Source organism: Cibotium barometz, chromosome 14 (assembly GCF_041138505.1).
Source record: "Cibotium barometz isolate CiBa-2024 chromosome 14, ASM4113850v1, whole genome shotgun sequence".
Lineage (NCBI taxonomy): Eukaryota > Viridiplantae > Streptophyta > Polypodiopsida > Cyatheales > Cibotiaceae > Cibotium > Cibotium barometz.
In genome coordinates this window covers 26073489-26096169 of record NC_141059.1, presented here as the reverse complement: position 1 = coordinate 26096169, position 22681 = coordinate 26073489, and the positions used below count along the sequence as shown (strand labels likewise).

Below are 22681 nucleotides of genomic sequence, written 5' to 3'. Positions count from 1 at the left end.
AAGGGGATAGTAGCCCCTCTCAGTCAGAGTAGACCAAGATATACAGCCCAGCTACAATCAATTTCTGATGAGCTATTTATCAAGAGTAACACCCTGTAGAGTTCATAAAGATGTATGTGCTCTAAATATACACGTCATAGTATTGAACATAGCAAATGGGATCAACCCAATTAGCAAGCTAAAACCCCTCATTATAGTGCCATGCACACCTAGCTTATGGTATTTTTGTAGAGGCAAAACCCACCAATGCAGCCTTATACATTAATTACTCAATGTTCAACTACTGCAGAAGATTAGAAGCCAAAATAGCCCAATCTGAATTACTTCAGAGGTTATGTTCATGGTGCAAAGCAACCTCTGAATTACTTCAGCACAGAGGCTATGTTCATGGTGCAAAGCAACATCAGAATTCTTTCAACATTAGTAATTTTAAGACTAACCATCATATGGAAACTATGCTCATACAGTCTATCATTCAGCATATTTTTTTAAGAACGATATATAGAGTTAAAAACAAGTCCATAGAGATTTTATTTAACCTATTAGCAGATTTTAATCTAAGGTCAATAGCCCCATCTGCCTACAATATTATAGTTTTGTTAAAAAATTATGTAATCAACACCTAGCAGCATATTCAATATTTCACCCAGTAGACCAAGTAATCAATAGCATAACCAATACTTCAACCAATAGCCCAAGTACATCAGACCAAGTTCCTAGAGCTAGTCACCATGTTTAATTACTTTGTACAAAACTTATATTACAAGTGGAAAGATCTCAGTCAGATCGATTAGCTGAACAAAATAGGACTCATGCAGTCATTATAGCTTAAGGTCAGCTAAAGTGAGGTAAGAAACTATAGTGTTTTCTTTGTAGGATCTGAAGTGTTTGAAGGTCTGTGAGTGTCAACGGACACAGAGGTAAGGAGATCTGAACCAGCTAGATTAGTTTAGTTAGACATGAGTCAAATATGAGTCAGTAGAGGACAACTGACATATTTAGTAGGGTCCTAGAGCTAGAGATTTGAGAATTTAAGATTGTTGGTTTTGGAGGAAAATCTGAGGGTAGAGGACATGGATCTTACAAAGATCAGCAGCAATTGACTGAATCAGATTACAGTCAGGTAGTGGTTAGCCGAGAGTCAACTAGGGTCAGTTTAGGTTAGCAGGTTATCAAAGAAGGCCAGCTGAGGAGACAGGGTTTAGGATCAGAGTTGTTCAGAGTCATATCTGACCTGAGAAGCATTTTAGAGGATCAACTGATTCATTTTAGACATTTTAGAGGATCAGCAAAAGAAACAAGGACGGTGACGGGGTTCAAGAGGGGAAAAGAAGAGTTTTTTTGGATATAGGCAAGAGCGATGGCTAAGAGTGACCACTAGAGAGCAGGATAGAGGAGAGACTAGATTGAGTGGATGTAGGCCTATTTTCTTGATTACAGCTTGCAGGCTAGAGATCTTACAGGTTTTAAAGATTGCAGAGAAGAGCAGCAGAACAGTGTGAGGGGATTTGATTTAGCAAGAGCAGAGGGAGAGTTGAAGATCATGGAGTCGGCTAGGAGGTGTGTCCCCTAGGTTCTCTGTGCAACACCTTTGTTAGGCTCAAACTAGAATTCCTCAACTGTAGCTGCTGAGTGGTGTCAGTTGAATGCTGATTTCTATGAAGTTTTTAGTTGTGGATGAAGATATTGCTATGAAGAGCTATTGTTGAGGTCTATCAGTGGAGGACCCTTGAAAGTTTTCTATGTTTTCTTCTTTTTTCTTTGAGCCCCAAATCTCAGGGATGTTGAGACTGTCTAGTCTTGTTTCAATGAAGAATAGAGCGTGTGAAATTTGAGTTCTATGTGAATTGATAAGTTTGTGTGCTAGGGTGCTATACTTGTGTTGTTTTGATTGAGATTATGGGAGAGGAACACTTGTGAGTGCAAGTCTATAGAATGCTATGTCAGAACTGAGTCAGTCACCTTCAGTTGAGAGGCTACAAAATCTATTAGACATCAGATCTTATCACCTGTGTGTGTAGAAGGTGAGAATCAATGTTTCTGGGTTGAGAGGAACCTATTTGAGGTTTGGTCTGATAGTCAAGGCTATCAGCAGTAGCAGTCAGTTTTGAGTTGTGGGCTTAAGGCGTCTCAGAGTCAGTAGGCAGTCAGCTACTGTCAGCTGTGGAGTTTTGAGGTGTCTGAGAGTATAGTGTTGTTAGAGGATACTAGGGTGAAGGGTTCTGAGTCAGCTGAATTAGCTGCTAGGTGAGATCTGAGTCAGCAAGGTGTCAGCAGAGCAGAGAGCAGCTGGCTGGTTCATAGAGGTTTTGAGGGTAAGAACTTGAGATTAGTTGATGTTTGAGAAAGGTTGGAGAACCTAGAGGGTATTTATCTAACTGGGGACATGCAAAAAAAATTTGGATCAGATTTTCATCAGTTGTGTATCAGTTGGGGTGTATTCATGTCAACAGGGAGTCAACAAAGGAGTGATGTTGGGTTTAGTGAAGCTCTGAAGCCAGGTTTTAAATTTTACTGATGTTGGAGGACATTTTGGGAGTCATGCAGATGTGTAACCGACTCGAATCAGCATCAGGCTTCCGAATCAGGCTACAGTCAGAATCTGATCAGCTTAGTATCAGCTGAGAGTTGTTCTAGTCAGCTGGATGTCAGTTGAGGTTAGCTGACTGGAATCAGCATCAGGCTACAGTCAGAATCTGATCAGCTTAGTATCAGCTGAGAGTTATTCTAGTCAGCTAGATGTCAGTTGAGGTTAGCTGACTGGAATCAGCATCAGGCTTCCGAATCAGGCTACAGTCAGAATCTGATCAGCTTAGTATCAGCTGAGAGTTGTTCTAATCAGCTGGATGTCAGTTGAGGCGGAGGGGTATAGGTGGAAGATCCGAAGTATTGGAGGAAAAATCTGATAAGGGAGGATAGTTCGAGGAAATAGCCGAATCAGTTTGAAGGATGTAGAGGTGTTCGTTTGTGTCAGCTAGAGGAACGAGGACAGGTGCAGAATTCATTGGTGCCCTTGGAGCTGGGATCTTGGTGTCCCCTAGTTGTGATCCCATTATGTTTTTCTTCTTGTGTGTCTGTTGGTGGTGTTATAGAGGCCATCACCCAGCCACCACACAACATTTCTTGGGAGCATTCATCTTTTATTTGGAAGGAGGAGAGGTGGGATCAGATCTGTGGTCCACTTAATAGTGAGGTGTCATTTGATAGGATTTTAGTGACTGTTGTAAAAAGTTGGCTATTGTATATGTTTCTACATAGCTTCTAAATATATTTATAATTATGTTTCCAAAAAAAAGGTGGACAAGCTTTTTATTGTAGAGACAAAGCAATAGCCACTTTGAAAAGTGAAGGCTTGGGGTAGTACTTGTATATGATCAAAACATGTGCCAATTTAGATAAGCTCCAACAAAGAGATGTTAAGATGTTTGATTCTTACAACAGAGAGCAAGAAATCACCCAAGCTCAATGTGAATAAATTCTTAAAGAGGCAAGTCTTTAGGTGATCAAGTTTATGGAGATTATGATCTATATATCTTTGACTTATCTCTTGATCTGGTATACGATTGCATGCACATATTAGCATGAATATATTTTTAAAGTATATCAGTTCTTCAATGAGAGATGTGGACATTAAAGTGAGGAAAGAAAATGATGATGCAACACACAAAGTGACAAAAGTCACACCTTATTTGATGCCTACAAGATGCTTGCTATTGTCCTGCCGGCGATGGATTCTTCCAGTTTCTTTTCATCTATGATTGGAGCAAAAAAGGGGGGTTGTAGCACTCATCAAAGAAAATTTGTACACGTTATGCCAATCTCGATTGAGCCCTAAGAGGTAATGGATAGTCACTACCAATTTATAGTTCATTAGTTGGCAATGGTTGGGATGGATGTTCACTCGATAGGTTTGCTTGCCTCTCTTCCCCCATGTCAAGGTCACCATAGAACTCACACCATAACTTTTTAAAGCCTCCCTTTTCTTCTCTATTTGATCCTCAAGGCTTTATTTCTGCCACATGGGAGTCTACCCTACAAAGTGTTGATTTGAGTTTTTTAAATTCTATGGAAAAATAAGTTTTTTTGAAATATATATCATAAAAAAAAGTTAACTTCAACATTCTCTTCCTCATTTACGAAATTATGATTTTATTTCCATATAAGAAATAAAATTGTTGGTTTTTCTATTCTACAATTTCAGTACGATTGTTTTTCACAAAGTAAAAGCTAATACAACGTCCTTTATCAGTTCCTATATAGGTGCTTACAATTTGCTATATAGAAACTATGAGTTCTTGATGATTTACTACATAAAGACCTCATTGCCTATATAGAAAATGCAGAATCTATCCAATTCTATATATAAAAGGTAATATTTACTAGATAGCTTTATGTGGGATATATAGGAAATGTAATTTCCTAGATAAAGAGTAAAAAATCATTTCACGTAGCTAGGAAATATGCTAGAATTTCCTAGTTACATAGCAATTAGCTATATAGGGAATGGTTGAGGGCTCCTAGTTACGTAACAATTAACTATATAGGAAATGGTGATTCCTTTGGAGGAATGCAAGACATTACAATTAGTTCAAGAATAAAGGCTTAGGCATTGATGCACAACAAGGTAGATTCTCCTATAGGATTTACATGTGTTGGCTCTCTCTCTCTCTCTCTCTCTCTCTCTCTCTATACTATATGTGAGAATTCTGTCTCTATCAGTACATCTTGATGTACATAGAGAAAAAGAGAACAATATCATCAAAGTGAGAAAGGAAGAGACAAAGGCATACCTTGATGTACAACGCAAGAGATTTATTTTTCTTTTTTTTGCTTGTACCGTATAAGAGAGATGTGCTTTAATTTACCACATAGACTTGCCTTTCGACACACAGAGTGTAGGATTTTCTAATGTATGAGTTAATTCTTTTTAAATATTTCAGTTGATTTTCTAAATTCCATGTGGAAGAATGTGGGCTCAAGCTTTTTTCCCCCTCTTATACTAACCTCTTTCTTAGTCTAAATTAACATTTGACACAGAAATTCCAAATTTACAACAAATCGGGATGAGTACGTGCTTTCTCGATCTCTTTTGATCTTGGGTAGCATGCTTTGTTAAGTATCAATGTTCACCCTCCCTTTATTTTGTAATGGGTTTAGTTAGCTCATGGACCCTATTACAAGTTGAGCAAATTATAGACACTAGATGGTGACCTTAGTGGTTGGATGGCATTATTAGGTCCAGCACACTATCGAACAGGTTAGAGATAGGTGCAGAACGCTAGCCAAGCCATAGGACTAAATGACACATTATGAATTAAGAGGATCTAAGGCTGAAAAGAGGCATCGCGATCTTGCCTAATCTAGACCGTCGGATTCCCATTGCTCAATCTCCTGTCGCGGCTAGCCGAGGGAGATTGAGCAAAGGCGAGGGGAACCACATGCTGTGAGCTTTGGTGGAAGCAGGCAAAGCGCTCATTGAGCTTTGCAAGGCCATTTCTTATCTAGATCCATGACACTTGATAGAGGGTGTGAGACATCGCAAGTTTCATGTCAAGGCACAGACCGATGCTTTGAAATGCTTAGATCAGTTCACCAAGCCTGTCCCCTTACACCCTTTCTGTACCTCTTTGTAGCAGAGGCCACGACGAGCTATGTTTTCAAGAGTGGACTCATAAATCAATGAGCAGGAACTCATGAACAGTGAGTTTGCAGAGGATGTGACTTGCCATATCTCACATCATGGGAGCACCATATGTCATCTCTCGTGGTGCATGTCTCCTGAATTCAAGTGTTCCATGACATCAAGACACACGTTATAGGCATTTAGAGGGGCAGTGCAGACTATACCCTTGGATTTGGGGCTCTTTGATCATCTAATCACATACAATAGCAAAAGGCTACACATGATACTCTGTTGTTGCCTGCGCACGCTTGAGTAACATGTTGGTGATATATCTGCCAAATGTCTTGTCTAATAACTTTGTTCATTTCCTGTGGAAGTGCTTTATGGGACTTATACTGCAGTGGTGGCATGTCCCCCATATGAAGGCATCCACCTAGAGCTTCTTAACAACTCTTTTCCAAAGCATGTTTCTTCAGATGTTGCATGTCTTGAATGTGGATCATGCCATCATCATAGTTAGTCACATCAATAGAGTATCAGATAGATGTAAGATATGTTCTTGGGCTAATGCAATTCGAAACCAACGATTGGAAAAGCCAGTCTGGTTTTCACCTTACCATGTGCAACATTAGGAGACATTCTATTCAAGGCTTGAGTTGATGTCTTATATTTCAGTTATACATAAGCTCTGCAAATCGATGCCCTCAAATTGTTCTCCAAGGAGTGAGTTACTAAATTATATTTTCAGAGATACCAATTCAAATATCCAATAGGGATTCATAATTGAAGTTGCCATGAACTTTCAAACTGCCGCAGATATGGTGGAGGACACTTTGAAGTCCATTGGGCCCTCTTGGTCAAAAAGATAGATGGTTCATACATTATAACTGAAACTCAACTCTGTTAAATGAGCTTATGGGTTTATACTTGACCAAAATTGGCTTGTTTTCAAACACCAAGTGACCAGTGCTTCTTACCAAAATTGGCTTGTTTTCAAACACGAAGTGCCCAGTGCTTCTTCTCACTTGGCACTTGGTTCAATATCAGATTCCAAGTGCAGCTCAATTCGTTCAGGGTCCTGGAATAGCAGAGTGAAAGCTTTATAGCAATGTCATAGTTTTGATCTCTCGTGTTATGGAAAGAGGGATGAAGTTACATGTGCACATACACATACACACAAGCTTCAAACCATCAACTCCATCATGCACAGCAAAGATTACGCACTGTTGCATTCCCACTCATGGCATCAATGCCCAAGAGTAAGGGCAAGTTCATGCAAAAAGACACAATTAGAGACCAAATCTTCATAGATAAATCATTAAACTAACCTTAAATATCATAACAATGGCTCAATAAAGTGTGCAATGTCTTAAGATGGTGATTTACCTTTGTTTGGGTCATGTCTTGTTGATGGATAATTGAAAAAACTGGTTGATGATACTAGACTTGGCAAATATATTCAAAAATCAGATCTATAAACTATCTCCACCTATATGCAAATAATGGAAAGTAGACTTGGTAAATATATTCGAAATTCGGGTGTGGAAATATATAAAGTATCTCCACCTATATGCAATTCAACGTGCTTGGATGAAACGCCTTTTTGAAAGAACAAGATATGCTTGACTTTTAAATATGAGGCCGCCAATTGACCTCTTCATGTTATTATGTTAATAACGTAAAAAGGTAATGCTAGCTCTTTTCATTATTATTACAATTTCATGGAAGCCAATAAGTTAAAGGTTGTATAAATGATAATATGGACTTAAAAGATTTTTCTAGGTCATTGCTATAGCCTATTAGCACCACTATCAAGGTTACTAAACCATAGTTAAACACAAAAAAGTGATCTAAGAGGGAAGAGAGAGCGAGAGAGAGCATGCACCAGATAGATGGTCATTCAATAGCAGCATCACAGTACACGAAAGAGGCTTCCTATATCACTCTCTTCCTATATCACTCTCTTCCTATATCACTCTCTTACTAGTGCAAGGCTCTAGGAGCCATCAAAGCCTAGCAATAGTACCCATACATACTACACAAAAAGAAAAATAGCAAACAGCCTAAAACACTGAGTCTTTCAATATAGGACTAGTGTAAAAAAGAATACACACTACCTTCCACACCATATTTCTGAGTATGCATTCCTGTGGAGTCATTCAACGTACACCATTATGAGCATGTAATGTCTCTGTCTAAACTAAGCTTGTACTAAGCAGGGACCACCACCAATAGAACAGTAGTCAGAACTTAAAAGAATCAAACAAAAGGGAGACTATCAATTAGACACACTAACAGATACAGGAGAGTGATTCAATTCCCCCGAGGTTCTCTTCTCTTGGCCCTGCTCCACTCTGAGACGAGAATTCTGACAGTTGAGCAGCCTCTCCTGCTCTTCTTTTTGAATCAATGGCTCCGAGGTTTTGTCACTGCCCTCCAAGAGCTCCTGTACCACAGGGCCTTCAACCGTTACCTAATCACTGTTCATCAAGGAAGAATCTGAAACATTTTTCGTATAACCAGAATTTTGATCCAGTGGCTCCTTCGGCTCCACCACCTCATGACCAACACATCCTAACAGCTCCTGAGCTTCCACAGAGACCTTATCGTCCTTCGACTCACAAGAAGGTACTGCACTTGGATCGGTTTCTGGTAACACCTTGAGTTCAACCTCTTGTTGTTCCATGCCCTCTGCTGCCGATTCTGTTACAAGTGGTTCAGATTGCTCCGTCACTTCTGACACCATATTTTCTTCCAATGGGGTTAGGCTTATGTCGTCCACTTGCTTCTCTACAGATGGTGCTTCAACCACAAGCGTTTCTGTAACATTCATTTTACTTGCTTGGTCTTCCATAACTTTCTTGTCATTGCCTTCATCTATGTGAAGCCCACCATTGGGTGTTTCATCCTGAACTGCATCATCAAAGAGCATCGTGGTTCCATCTTGCACATCATGCTTCACTTCATTATTTTCTGTACCATCTGCTGCATCTCCAGCAGAACCCTTGTCAACCGAACCCTCAGATTTGGCAACTTTTTTTGCACGCTTTCGAGGGGGGGTTTTGGCTTGATCATCCCCTGTAACCTCTCCATCAATTTCTGCAGCATTCCTCTTGCCCTTCCTTTTTGGTGTGCTTTCTTCTTTCTCACTGCTTTCTCTTGTAGCAAACCTTGTTGATCGCCTTACGGGTGTCTCATCCCCTGAAAGACAAAATGTGAGCAAAAAATCAAATTCCAGTGACAACTACTGAAGACCGTTAGCATTCTTCACTGAAATGTTTACCTGAACTCCAGATGAACTCTGAAATTGGAGGGCCATTGGGATGAGCCTTGAGGTAACGTTGAAGATGCCACTTCGACTGTACCTCTTGACCATCGGGTGCAATAAAGATAACATCATATTTCTTGGGAGTGAAGCCCTTCGCCTTTGTAGGTACAAGCTACACAGAGACAAGAGAGCAGCTGCTATTCAGATATGGTACACTTGATAAGCAACCAAATTCAGCACCCTTACCTTTAATAGAGAAAAACTCCTGAAATAGCAAGTGTTGAAAGTGGCTCACTGAACAATCGGGCAAAACTTTCTTGATCGCGCACACAACTATACAGCTATTTTTTCCAGAATATAGCCAGTTAAGAGCCACCATAGCTGTGTCAGCAGTGAGTACACAATCTGTTTGGACCTGAGCAGGCAATTTGTACTACCAAGGATTGGATAAAGAGAGAGAACATGGCTTAAAAATTCATCACAGTAGTTCTGTGAATTGTAAGGTTTACAATAAGGGCACCACATCAGTCCAAAGTGTTCAAAAGAGCTCAAACTCCGAAGCCAGCAGCGAATCCTCAACCTGGAGGCATACCTGCAGCAAATCCTGGACCTCAAAAGAGCAGCTCAACAACCAGTGACTATATAGAGGTTTGGATATCAAATGTCCTTTAATAAGGCCAGCTTTGTTTCCTCCTCCTACTCCACTTCACCTGCAGCACAAACTCTCTCTAGGGAAAGAGTTGGTGCTTCAAGGATACGGCTGGCATCATGAGCAGGCTTACACACCAGCGGATCACCACCTTGTTGTATATCTTTAATCATTAGTTACAAGATATGCTTATAGATTATATTAAATTAATGACTTGCCGTTCTGCAAATCATTTCTCCTCCACTTTCGTCCCCTCCACAACTCTCATTCCTCACACGTCTATTGTTTCCGTCCCCCATTGTTACTAAGCTTGTTGAACTCCGAAGAAAGTGCCAATCTACCAGACTTGACTGGCGCTTGCATCATCCCAATACATGGATGCATGTGTCATCACTTCTCAGAAACTATGAGTCATTCAGGTTAGAGTTTAGCAATATGCTGGTACTTGTGAGACCTACTTGATAAAGGGATGGAGGATCTATTTTGCAGTGAGGTTTAGGGATACACATGGTAGACTAGGTGCATGCCTCTGATGGGTTTCCAAGTCCCTCATGCACCAGCCTTGATGTGCTGGGAGCAGATGGAATTAATGTGGACAGCATAGAAAGGGGAATTTTTCGGCATGGACATCATGTAAAAGGAAGAGGAGAAATGGGGAAGCCTGAAGGCATTTGGGCAACTTTGGGAACTGATGGAAAGCCACAAAGAAACCCAAGGCCAGCAAAAGAAAGGCATGTGAAAAAGCCCTAAGAAAGAACATTTGCAAGTCGAACACGTGACATGCATTGCAAAAACGTGTCTATGATTAACGCTAAGAAAAAGACATTAACACTAATCTTGTGTTTAGCAAACACAACAAAGACAAGATAGACCTAATCTACTGTATATTCCAAACATGAATATGTACAATGATCTTGGATCTTCACCTAGATCCAATTTGTGCATGCTAATCGATGTGCACACTGCATACAAAAGTTTGCTGATTCCACAACATGGTTGTGCTCTCTCCATATGCTTGCTTTCTTGCCTAGAGCTGCTCGGACTTTGAAACCGGCCTCTGATAGAAAACCAGAGTGCGGTAAGAGCTAACACCCGTCCACTTGTAGTCTAGATGAAAAACCAAACACAGATTGGAGCTAGAGTGCCCAAATCTGAATACACAACGACACCTGTTGGCCCCAAAGCTTGGCGCCCCTTGCGGTATTTCTTTATTCCATTAAAATAATATGTATGGCTGAGTACAACACAAAAACCAGCCAAGAGTTTACACCTGTAGTCCAATCTGACTGCCCACAAATCCTTCTCAGCACAGAGGATCTATGCACACAGATCTGTGTCCTCAAGCAACACACTGTGCCTCCCTCTGATCAGCCAAGTTCACAAAGCAGGCCAGCCATGGGCATACATCTGGCATAACTCAAGAGCATGATACATTTTCTCAGCTCAACATACATGTGCTGTTCAATCCCTGTCTTAATCTCTTGTCAATCTGCCATACTCCTCCTCTCACAAGGAGCCAGATAACACATACCTGTAGCAGACATCAAGCAACAGAAAGAGAGATAGATGAACAGAGTCAAGGCTTACCAAGTTCAGCTCGTGAAACAACTCTGGAGGTAGCAACAGCACTAATCTGTGCCTGCAGGCACTTGAACCCACAATCCTGCTTCACACATGTGCTTGCACTTGCCTGTATCTTCCTCCTGATGCTCACTCCTATGCTGTCCTTGAAAGTACAGATCTGAAAATCAGCACTGTACTTGATTGTACCGCCTCGGGATGCGTGCCAGGCGTTGTACTTGCAAAAACAGCCTGCTGTCCACTTCTGTACCAGCCTGAATCAGCCTGCACAGGTCTGTCCAGCACTCAGAAAAGCACCGTCTGCACCTGTATGCACTGTATCTGACTGTCCGTACACTGTACGGCAGTCGTACAGTATGGTTTGGGCTGGAAAACAGGTTGTACAGCCTGTTTGGAGCTTCTGCGCAGAGTTTCCAGCAGCAACTCTGTGCGCCGCCAGCAGCAGAGGAGAGAGAGTGAGAGAGAGAGAGCCCAAATCTGGCCGTACAGTGCTGTACGGCTGGTTTGCCTCAGAAAAACAGCAGCACACTTCTCTTCAGCAGTCGCCTCCCCTTCCTGTGCTTTTCCACGCTTGGATACATGCGCATGAAGGAAGCCTCTCCTTTTGCTACACGACTCCCCAAAAAGGGAGGAGAGAGAGTGAAGAGAGAGAAAACCTCCTTCCCAAGTTAATTCCTAGGGCCCAACTTAATAAGTTCCCTAGGGCCACTAAGGCCTAGGGGCAACTTTAATAAACATTAAAAGTTAATGTTTTAATGTTCCCCCTTCACACCTAGGGTTGTCCACACATCTTTAAACACTGTCCGGGCACCCCCCATGTGAATCATAAAATATTCTGACCCTGCAACCACCATGCCCACACTTGTCCTGCTCCATTTTCACAGGGCCATGACATACCCCCCTCTTGAAAGATGGCAAGCGTCCTCGATTGCATTCTGGTGATGCATCAAAATATCCAAAGTGAAATATACAATATGGCAAGATCAGCGTCCCAATCTCTCTGAGCCATACACATGTATCAACATTCACTGCAAACCAATGGCATAGTAATAGTCCAAGTTGTATACCACTGTGAACCATACATATCCACAAAAATCTCGATGTGACTAGTACACATATATCATAGAAGTCCCATAAACAGATGTACTGTCAGCCTCAGTACCTTCGGATGAGATAAAATCTGCACCAAGCAACCTCTAGATGTCATCTGAGCCTGTCTGTATCAAGGGAGTGGAGGTGCTACCCCCCTCTTGAGCATCAGGTAATGCTCCAGACCCATGCTCTGCTGAACCTGAATGAGCCACAATAAGAGTCGGCTCTAACTCAAAGGCATGGAGATAAAGCTGCAAAACCTGAGGTGAATCTGTTAAGTCACCTTCCTCCATCCACTTCGCATCCATCGGTGAATAGTTCTTGAACTTCACAAGATAGCGACGGGAAACTTTACCTCGTACCTTCCTTTCTTTATGTGCCAGTATCTGCTCTGGAATCAGAACCTCATCAAGTTCCTCAACTTCCGGCTGAGCCTCATCTGATACATCCTCAGGCACATCCCCACGGAAAGGTCTAAGAAGACTCACGTGAAAAGCATTGTGAATCCTCCAGTGATCTGGTAACTTCAAACGATAGGTTACCTCACCAATCTTTTCCAAAACCTGAAAAGGCCCATAATATCGCATGCTCAACTTAGGGAATAAGCGCTCTTTACCCTTCATCTTCTTGAGTCTAGCCTTTTCAAAGCGCAAAAGAACCCAATCACCCAATGCAAACTGCAAATCACGTCTGTGACGGTCTGCGGCTTTCTTTTGCTTCTGCTGAGTTTTCTGGAGGGCCAACTTAACTCTCCGATAAGCTTCATCTAAACTCTCCACATACTGATCAGCCTCAAAAATCTTATCCTTTGTATGCAAAATGGGTGGTATCTTCTTCCCTCCTTCTACAATCTCAAAAGGCGCCTTGCCTGTCGAGCTATGTACAGTGTTGTTATATGCAAACTCCACCAAAGGAAGATACTTTTCCCATTGTTGCTTGTGCTCTGACACATAACATTTGAGAAGATCCAACACTGTCGAGTTAGCCTCTTCTGACTGACCATCTGTCTGTGGATGAAATGACGATGAAAACTTGAGAGTTGTACCCATGTTGTCAAACAACCCTCTCCAAAACAAACTCGTCATCCGTGGATCACGGTCACTAATGATAGACGTAGGCAAGCCATGATACTTGAAGATGTTCGCCATGAACAACTTCACCATATGATCCACTTTAATTGTCTTCCGCACGGGAATGAAATGAGCCTGCTTACTGAACCTGCATATGATAGTCCAGATACCATCATTTCCCGTTTGTGTCCGTGGAAGATCAAATACAAAATCCATGGCAATGCTCTCCCAAGGTCTATCCGGAATAGGTAAAGGCTGTAATAACCCTGGTGTCTTCTGACGGTCAAACTTTACCTTCTGACATACGATGCATTGCCTCACAAAGGCATCGACATCTCTTCTCAAGGTTGGCCAATAAAAGAAAGTCTCCACTGCTTTGACCGTGGCGTCAATACCTCTATGACCTGCATACGGTGGAGCATGACTTTCAATCATAACCTTGAGTCGCAATGGCCTGGTAACACACAGTCTGCCATGCATCAATAAAAACCCATCTCTGAGAGTGTAATGCTCATGCCGCTGACCCTCAGACATCTGATCATACAACCTTTCAAAATCCTCGTCATGGGCATACTGCTCTTTCATTTCATCAAGCTCATGATGATAAGCAAGTGAAACTGCAGAGACCTGTGGCTTGCGTGACAAAGCATCTGCCACTACATTCTTTTTGCCTTCCACATGCACAATCTGGAAGTGAAACATTGACAAAAAGTTTGCCCAACGCATATGCTTCTCTGAAAGCTTAGTCTGCGTGAGGAAATATCGCAAAGTCTGATGATCTGTCTGCACAGTGAAATCAGCCCCAAGCAAGTAGTGTTTCCATGTAGAAAGAGCGTGAATTACAGCCAACATCTCTTTCTCATACACCTGTAAATGCTTCTCAGCATCTTGCAAAACTCTACTCTCATAGGCTATCACATGTCCCTCTTGCATGAGAACTGCACCAATGCTACTTCCACATGCATCACACTGGACAACAAAAGCCTTTCGGAGGTCCGGTAACACCAATACTGGGTCCGAAGTAAGCTTTTCTTTGAGCTTTTTGAATGCTGTAATTTCCCGATCAGCCCATCGAAACGGAGTTGCTTTCTTCGTCAAAGCATGAAGAGGCGAAGCAATTTCAGCAAAGTGCCGTATGTAACGCCTGTAATAGGAACACAATCCTAGAAAGCTGCGTACATCATGCACGGTCCTCAAAGCTGGCCAATTAAGTATTGCTTCTACCTTGGCTGGATCCATACGGACTCCATGACCAGACACAATATGCCCCAAGAAATGTATGTCGTGCAAGAAAAACTCACTCTTCTTGCCATTAACCACCAATCTATGGTTTCTGAGTTCTGCAAACACAATGGCCAAATGCCTTCTATGCTCTTCCTCAGTTTGTGAATGCACAATCATATCATCAAAGAATGTGCCCACAAACTCTCTATGAGGTCTGAAAATCCTGTCCATCATTCTGTTAAATGTGGCAGGCGCATTTGTCAAACCAAAGGGCATAACCAAGAACTCATACAACCCAAATGTGGTTCGGAATGCTGTCTTATGCACATCCTCGGGTCTAATGCGTATCTGATGATACCCGCTTTTCAAGTCAATACGACTAAAAACTGTGGAGCCCTGTAAGCGGTCCAATATGTCATCGATCCTCGGTATGGGGAATCGATTCTTGATGGTATTCTTGTTAAGCGCCCTGTAATCTATACACATGCGCCAAGAACCATCCTTCTTCTGCACTAAGAGCACAGGTGAGCAAAAGGGTGATGAGCTAGGCTGAATCAACCCCTTATTCAAAAGCTCCTGCACCTGACTCATAATCTCTTCCTGTTGGGCTGCACTAACACGATACGGCGGTCTATTCGGTGGAGTACTACCAGGTATCAGATCTATAGCATGATCTTCTGGCCTCTCAGGAGGTAATTCTCCTGGCAATGACTCGGAAAAACAGTCTTGAAACCCACTTAAGAAATCAGCCCTGTCCTTATCTAACATTGACAAATTAGACTTAGACTCATCATCCTGTGCATCCTTTACATAAATCAAGTACGCGGAAAGATGCTTTTTCATTACTGATGAAATCGCCGAAGCGGATACAATAGGAACAGATTCCCCTTTGAGTTTTACATCCAATACATGCTCTTTCCCTCTATGAGTCAGAGTAATTTTCCTGTTGTAAGTATCCACCACCGCATGTACCCTGTGGCACCATGGCATCCCCAACAAAACATCACAGCCATCCAGAGGCATGATGAAAAACTCCTCACTGTCCACATAACCCTGCAAATGAAGCCGAAGCTTCCCAATAATAGGAGTAACGGGTTCTGCATACCCTGGACAAGCCATATTTGCCTCATGTAACGGCCCCATCTCCTCTGCGCGAATCCCCAATCGGCCAGCCAAATCTGGTGAAATGAAGTTGGCTCTAGCACCTGTGTCAAAGAAGATCAAAGCATTCTGATCTCTCACTTTGCCCCATGCCCTGCACAACTCTGAAGCTTCACCACTTAGCTGCTCCCCCACAAGATCAGGAACTAAGCCTGCAGAAGGCTTTTGTTTCTTTGGCTTGGGCTCTCCTTTATTGTCAGGATCCTTCTTGGACGTTCTCTTGGGACAATTGAATGACATATGCCCCTCTTCAGTACAGTAAAAACACTTTTGAGCATCTCTCAAAGCCTGTCTTTCCTCAGAAGTCCTTTTGGGCATTGGCAACTTCTTATACTTCGTCTCTGTAGACCCTTTAGCATCACGAGAAGCATGCCCAAATTTTTCAGCTTTCTTGCCCAATTTCTTACTGCCTTTAAATCCAGATGAACCACCTGTGAGTAACGCATTAGCTGTCATAGCATTTTCAATCATCTGTGACATGTTCGTTACTCTTGTCTTTATACAATAATCTCGTACCTCTTTGGGCAGCCCACAACAATACTTCTCTACCTGCTCAGATAATGGCACGGCACGATAAGAAGTCACTGGGAGTAGAGCTTCCCAAAACTTCTTGTTATAGTCTTCCAAACTATCACACTTTGAAGCATCCAGCTTGTGCCATGCTGTCATAACATCCACCTCAAATGTAGATGTGAGCCATACGGAAGAGAAAACCTGTTTGAATTGAACCCATGTGGTGGGTGCTATGCCCTGCAAAAGAAGAGTAGACCACCACTGCAAAGCATTGCCCTTTAGAAAAGTGGCAGCTTTCCTCACCTTCGAGGACTCTGTGTAATTCCCACCAGAAAAAGCAGCATCAAACTGCTGTAAAAAGGTAAGTGCCTTCAATTTATCCTTGGCCCCACTGAAAGTGTCAAACTTTACTGCAGCTCCCCCTTCCTTGTAATCCTTCGCCTTTCCCATAGGCGTGAGATTATCATATGGAAGTGGTTTTGTGAGATTGCTGCCCCCAACATTCATACCCATCATTGGGTCAACATTTCCCATTCCAACACCAGGCATACCATACATCCCAGCCATGTTTCCATACATTCCATGCTGCATACCTGGCTGCATGCCACCAAACATATTGCCTTGCATCCCAGGTTGCATGCTTCCAAACACATTTCCTTGCATACCGGACTGCATACCACCATACATATTCCCTTGCATGCCAGGCTGAAAATTGGCTCCAAAAGGCCCATACATACCCATGCCTCCCTGAGGATAACCCCCAGTCATGGATTGGAACACCGAGCCACCACCAAAGTACCCTGGATGCATGTTCTGCTGAGGAATAGGTGGCTGTCCATAGAAGGAACTCTGTGGGTTTGCACCAAAAGCATGCTGCATGTTCGGAAACTGTCCAGGAGATGGATCCTGTGGAGTGGTACCACTATGACCATGAGAAAGATTCTTCGAACGAACCTTCTTCTTCTTTTTCTGGGGCTCTGTGCGGGGCTCTGTGCGAGATCTCATAAATTCAGCAAATCTCTCGCTCTGTGTGAGCTGCATAAAAGTATCCATAACACCAGCCAAGCGATCTTTGAACCGAGCATCATCATCCTCTTTACCATGCACATCTTCTGGCTGTGTTACATCCTCATAAGGCTCAACATCTGCAGCCTGTTCTCCTGCAAAAATATCCTCAGATACATCTCTTTCAGGAGAAGACTCTTGCTCTTCTTCTTCATGATAGAAGTACTCTTCCTCTGTATCAGACATGATTGCTGAATTTTCAGCGATGGCTTTCTCCAAAACAACCACGAGCTCACCCCCTTCAGAAAGTTGATGATTGGTCCCGGCAACGGAACCTTGAAACCGGCCTCTGATAGAAAACCAGAGTGCGGTAAGAGCTAACACCCGTCCACTTGTAGTCTAGATGAAAAACCAAACACAGATTGGAGCTAGAGTGCCCAAATCTGAATACACAACGACACCTGTTGGCCCCAAAGCTTGGCGCCCCTTGCGGTATTTCTTTATTCCATTAAAATAATATGTATGGCTGAGTACAACACAAAAACCAGCCAAGAGTTTACACCTGTAGTCCAATCTGACTGCCCACAAATCCTTCTCAGCACAGAGGATCTATGCACACAGATCTGTGTCCTCAAGCAACACACTGTGCCTCCCTCTGATCAGCCAAGTTCACAAAGCAGGCCAGCCATGGGCATACATCTGGCATAACTCAAGAGCATGATACATTTTCTCAGCTCAACATACATGTGCTGTTCAATCCCTGTCTTAATCTCTTGTCAATCTGCCATACTCCTCCTCTCACAAGGAGCCAGATAACACATACCTGTAGCAGACATCAAGCAACAGAAAGAGAGATAGATGAACAGAGTCAAGGCTTACCAAGTTCAGCTCGTGAAACAACTCTGGAGGTAGCAACAGCACTAATCTGTGCCTGCAGGCACTTGAACCCACAATCCTGCTTCACACATGTGCTTGCACTTGCCTGTATCTTCCTCCTGATGCTCACTCCTATGCTGTCCTTGAAAGTACAGATCTGAAAATCAGCACTGTACTTGATTGTACCGCCTCGGGATGCGTGCCAGGCGTTGTACTTGCAAAAACAGCCTGCTGTCCACTTCTGTACCAGCCTGAATCAGCCTGCACAGGTCTGTCCAGCACTCAGAAAAGCACCGTCTGCACCTGTATGCACTGTATCTGACTGTCCGTACACTGTACGGCAGTCGTACAGTATGGTTTGGGCTGGAAAACAGGTTGTACAGCCTGTTTGGAGCTTCTGCGCAGAGTTTCCAGCAGCAACTCTGTGCGCCGCCAGCAGCAGAGGAGAGAGAGTGAGAGAGAGAGAGCCCAAATCTGGCCGTACAGTGCTGTACGGCTGGTTTGCCTCAGAAAAACAGCAGCACACTTCTCTTCAGCAGTCGCCTCCCCTTCCTGTGCTTTTCCACGCTTGGATACATGCGCATGAAGGAAGCCTCTCCTTTTGCTACACGACTCCCCAAAAAGGGAGGAGAGAGAGTGAAGAGAGAGAAAACCTCCTTCCCAAGTTAATTCCTAGGGCCCAACTTAATAAGTTCCCTAGGGCCACTAAGGCCTAGGGGCAACTTTAATAAACATTAAAAGTTAATGTTTTAATGTTCCCCCTTCACACCTAGGGTTGTCCACACATCTTTAAACACTGTCCGGGCACCCCCCATGTGAATCATAAAATATTCTGACCCTGCAACCACCATGCCCACACTTGTCCTGCTCCATTTTCACAGGGCCATGACAGACTTCCCTATGTGGGAGTTCTTGCCAACACCTGTGAGATGCCTGAGAGATCTATCTGATTTCTGCCTTTCCATGCCCTTTGACCTCCTTTATATAGGGATAGGATGGAAAGTCTTGTTCACGTTGGTTTTGCCTTTTTAACCTTTAACCTACACAATAATGTCCAAAAAGTCATATTTGGTCTCCAAACTGTGCCTAAAGGGTATCCCATCCATGGGCACACGTTCCAGCACATCTCAAAACCTGTAGGGCCTCAAAATCAGGTCCCAATCTGCCTCTAAATCTGCCCATATACTTGCTAGGAAAGATAATCATGTCCATGAGCATTGGGATTAACGGATGCATGTGGAATCCCCTCTCCTGCTAAGCTTGGAGCATTGCCGTACTCCATACACCTTTGCTCCAATTCCGTCCAGTCCACTTGAAGACTCCACTTCATATTCTTTGGCTCGATCCCTAAGCTCTCTAACTTGATCTTCAAGTTCTTTAGCTCAATATTTGGATCTTCTAAATCACATGTAGTCTCATCCTCCTCCTCACAGGATCTAGAGAGACTTTCTAGAAGCTCTTCGGAAACTGTCAGGCCGACCTCATCCTCCTCATCCTCCTCCAAATAGGATTTGGAGAGATCTACCTTCTTGGAAACTATTGGGCTGACCTCATCCTCCTCCAAATGGGATTTGGAGAGATCCACCCGCTCGATCTGCAGTTCTGTTTTGGTTTGGCTTTTGGCTCTGGCTTTGGCTTTGATTCTAGCTCTCATACGTGCATCTTGGATAATGGCACCTCCTTGAAAACACTTCCTTCTATGATCACATCTCCCGAGAACTCCCGTCTTGGAAGCTCTCCCTTTCTTGGGTCAACACTCGATCTTGGGCTGCTTCACAAATCTAGATGATTCCTCCTTGGCCTTTGCTGAAGCTGCCATGAATTGTGCCCATGTTTCCGTGATCCATGCCCAAGTTTGTTCATACAGAAGTTGGGCTTCTTTGTGGAGCTTTCCTTGACGCGCTTCTTTCTCACGTCGCCGGACGGTTCTCTTCTATGAGTTGTTATCTATACTCGGCCATGATTTGTTCATACTGGCTTGGAAGTCTTGTTCCCTTTTGTATCGATCTTCACCTTCCCGTCTCCAACGCCTTTGCATAGTCGCATATTCACGCAGTAACTCTTCTTTCCAAGCATCATTTGCTCTCCATCAAGGTGAAGTTTAGGTCAAGGGAGTATCCAAAAGCAGTCTTTTCCTACCTAGGTTAGACCTAGGCTAAGACTTGTGCATGTAGAAATGGGCTGAAACCCTAAAAACGAAAACCCTAATTTGGTTTTTCCACTTTCCACACTGAATCTGTTACATGCGTGGAAGCCTTACTATATTGATCCACAGCCCTAAGCCTGATTAAGAACAAGATGCTAATTTAAACATGATTAAGACAAAGGAGAGAGAAGAAGAGAGAGATAGTTGGTGTCAGGTTTTCTTGTATTTATATGGTACAAAAAGGTGACATGAAAGTTTGTACATAACTTAGGCCCTTGGTCAACCCCTGGCCCTTACATGACTTCTACCGACTTCTATGCTTTTGAAATGATGATTGACTGAATGACTTATGCAATGATTACTGTATGCCTTTATATATGCCAAGAGGTGTTGGTTGGCTAGCTCTAAATGTGGTCGGCCTACTATGGACATGGAATATTCCTGAATATATATATATACATATACATATACATATATATATGGCTGCGCTGACTTTACTACTGTCCCATGTGCTCGCTGACTTCCTGTAGACTGGCGCTTGCTGCATGGGTCCCCTTGATGGCTGGCGTCCCAAACCCTCCATGATGATGATGGTGCTGATGATGATCATTGATGATGATGATGATACTGTTGATGAAGACGATGCTTTATGCTATGCCTTAATTGTTGTCCTAACTGCTACATTAATCAAGGATTATGATGTTCATGCTAGAGATTAGCCATGGCATGAGCGTACAAGAAAGAGAATCTAGGGCTGAAAACATTGTTGCTAGGACTGAGCTCATGCAAAATACAAAAAACCTAAATTTTGGCATGCAAACCCTAATTCAGCTTGCAAAAAACGCAAGCTAAGGACTGCCCTAGGACAACTCAATGTGACATGTGCCGTAAAAGCGCGTCTATGATCAAGGCTAAACAAAGACATTAACACTAATCCTATGTTTAGCATAGACAAGGTAGACCATATCTATTGTATATTCCAAACATGAGTATGTGCCATGATCTTGGATCTTGATCTAGATCCAATTTGTGCATGCTAATCTACATGCATACAAAAGCTTGTTGATTCCATAGCTTGGTCGTGCTCTCCAGATGCTTGCCTTCATGCCTAGAGCTGCCTCTATGCGGGGGTTCTTGCCAACACACTTGTGAGATGTCTGAGAGATCTATCCGATTTCTGCCTTTCCATGCCCTTTGACCTCCTTTGTATAGGGATAAGATGGAACGTCGTGTTCAAGTCGGTTTTCCCTTTTTGACCTACATAATAATGTCCAAAAAGTCATAATTGGCCTCCAAACTATGCCCAAAAGGTGTCCCATCATGGGCACATGGTCTTGCCACTTGTAGGCACCTGAGATAGACCAAATATTGCTCACACCCCACCAGAAATATTACACACAAAGACCAGAGACAGACCAAATATCGACACTGATTGCCCATGAAAAAGCATTATTTTTAAAGTTGAAAAGGTAGTCATAAACCTAGAAAGTTGAAATGATGAATCTCAGCAGCATACATGTTGAGAACTGGCATGCATGCCGTTTACAACCCGACCCTAAATAGGGCTTCAACAATCTTAAACGGTGATTTGTACTGCAAAGAGACCTAAACCCTAATTTCACGGAAAACAACAATAATCCCTACTTTTGACGGACGAACCTTAACCCTAATATGATAGAAAACCGTAATTTGAACTTAAAGGACCCTAAACCCTGCAAGGGGGAGCATAAAACCTAATAGTAAAAGCCTCACTAGAACTTCCAGGATTAAGAAAGAAGAACCCTAGGCCTAATTCGACAGTAGACCCTGATCTGGGCTTCAGTAATCCAAAATTTTAAATTCAGCTTAAACCCTACTAAGCACCCTAAGACCTAATTTTGGGGTTCAAGGATATTAAACACTATTAAGAACCCTAAACCCTACGTTAATCAGCAAACAGCACTACACAGAACCAAAGCATACCTTCTTTGTCCAGCCAGGAGGCGCGTTAAGCTGCTCCTGGGAAACTAGAGGCGATTCTGCGGCAGGTATTTGATTGTCCATGGTGAAATCGCAGAACAAGCCGACGCAATTCAAGGCTCAACAAGGAGGAGGGGAGTGTAAACGGTTCTGCTTCATGCCGCGCATACAAAAAAAAAATTGGAAATTGAGGTTTTCAAAACATATACTAAATTTGGCTTTACACACCCTTTCCATGCTTAGTATGGCTCATTCCTTGAGGCTTCTGGCTAATGGGCGGGGTTCTTGACACCATTTGAGCCGGGGTCAAAGACGACCTGACTCGTTCTGAGACTCAAACAGAGAAATGCTTTTGTCATTAGCTTCATTCTTGACACATTGGTTAGTGCACATTGGACTAGGGCAAGTGGGCTTGTAAGCATGCACATGCTTGTAAGTTGTAGCAATGCACTAAGCTCCCCATCTTTAAAGCCGTCACCAGTGTGTCACCAATAGCAAAGTTATGCCACATATT

General features: G+C 42.9%; 1 protein-coding gene across 1 annotated transcript; it reads right to left on the bottom strand.

The window, feature by feature from the left end:
* Positions 1–7675: 7675 nt before the first annotated feature.
* Positions 7676–22358, bottom strand: LOC147631858 (methyl-CpG-binding domain-containing protein 11-like). Its single transcript, XM_086808415.1, has 3 exons — positions 22171–22358; positions 8907–9063; positions 7676–8824 (listed from the first exon to the last, which is right to left on the bottom strand). The coding sequence occupies exons 1-3, from the start codon at positions 22249–22251 to the stop codon at positions 8097–8099; spliced, it is 966 nt and encodes a 321-aa protein (XP_086664541.1). The 5' UTR covers positions 22252–22358; the 3' UTR covers positions 7676–8096.
* Between the last annotated feature and the right edge of the window lie 323 nt (positions 22359–22681).

Excerpts from the sequence above, each read along its gene's own strand:
- LOC147631858 (XM_086808415.1), bottom strand. The coding sequence starts at position 22,251 with ATGGACAATCAAATACCTGCCGCAGAATCGCCTCTAGTTTCCCAGGAG. Across the intron at positions 9,064-22,170 it reads CTCCTGGCTGGACAAAGAAG|CTTGTACCTACAAAGGCGAA; the intron begins GTATGCTTTGGT and ends GTCTCTGTGTAG. Across the intron at positions 8,825-8,906 it reads AGAGTTCATCTGGAGTTCAG|GGGATGAGACACCCGTAAGG; the intron begins GTAAACATTTCA and ends TTTGTCTTTCAG.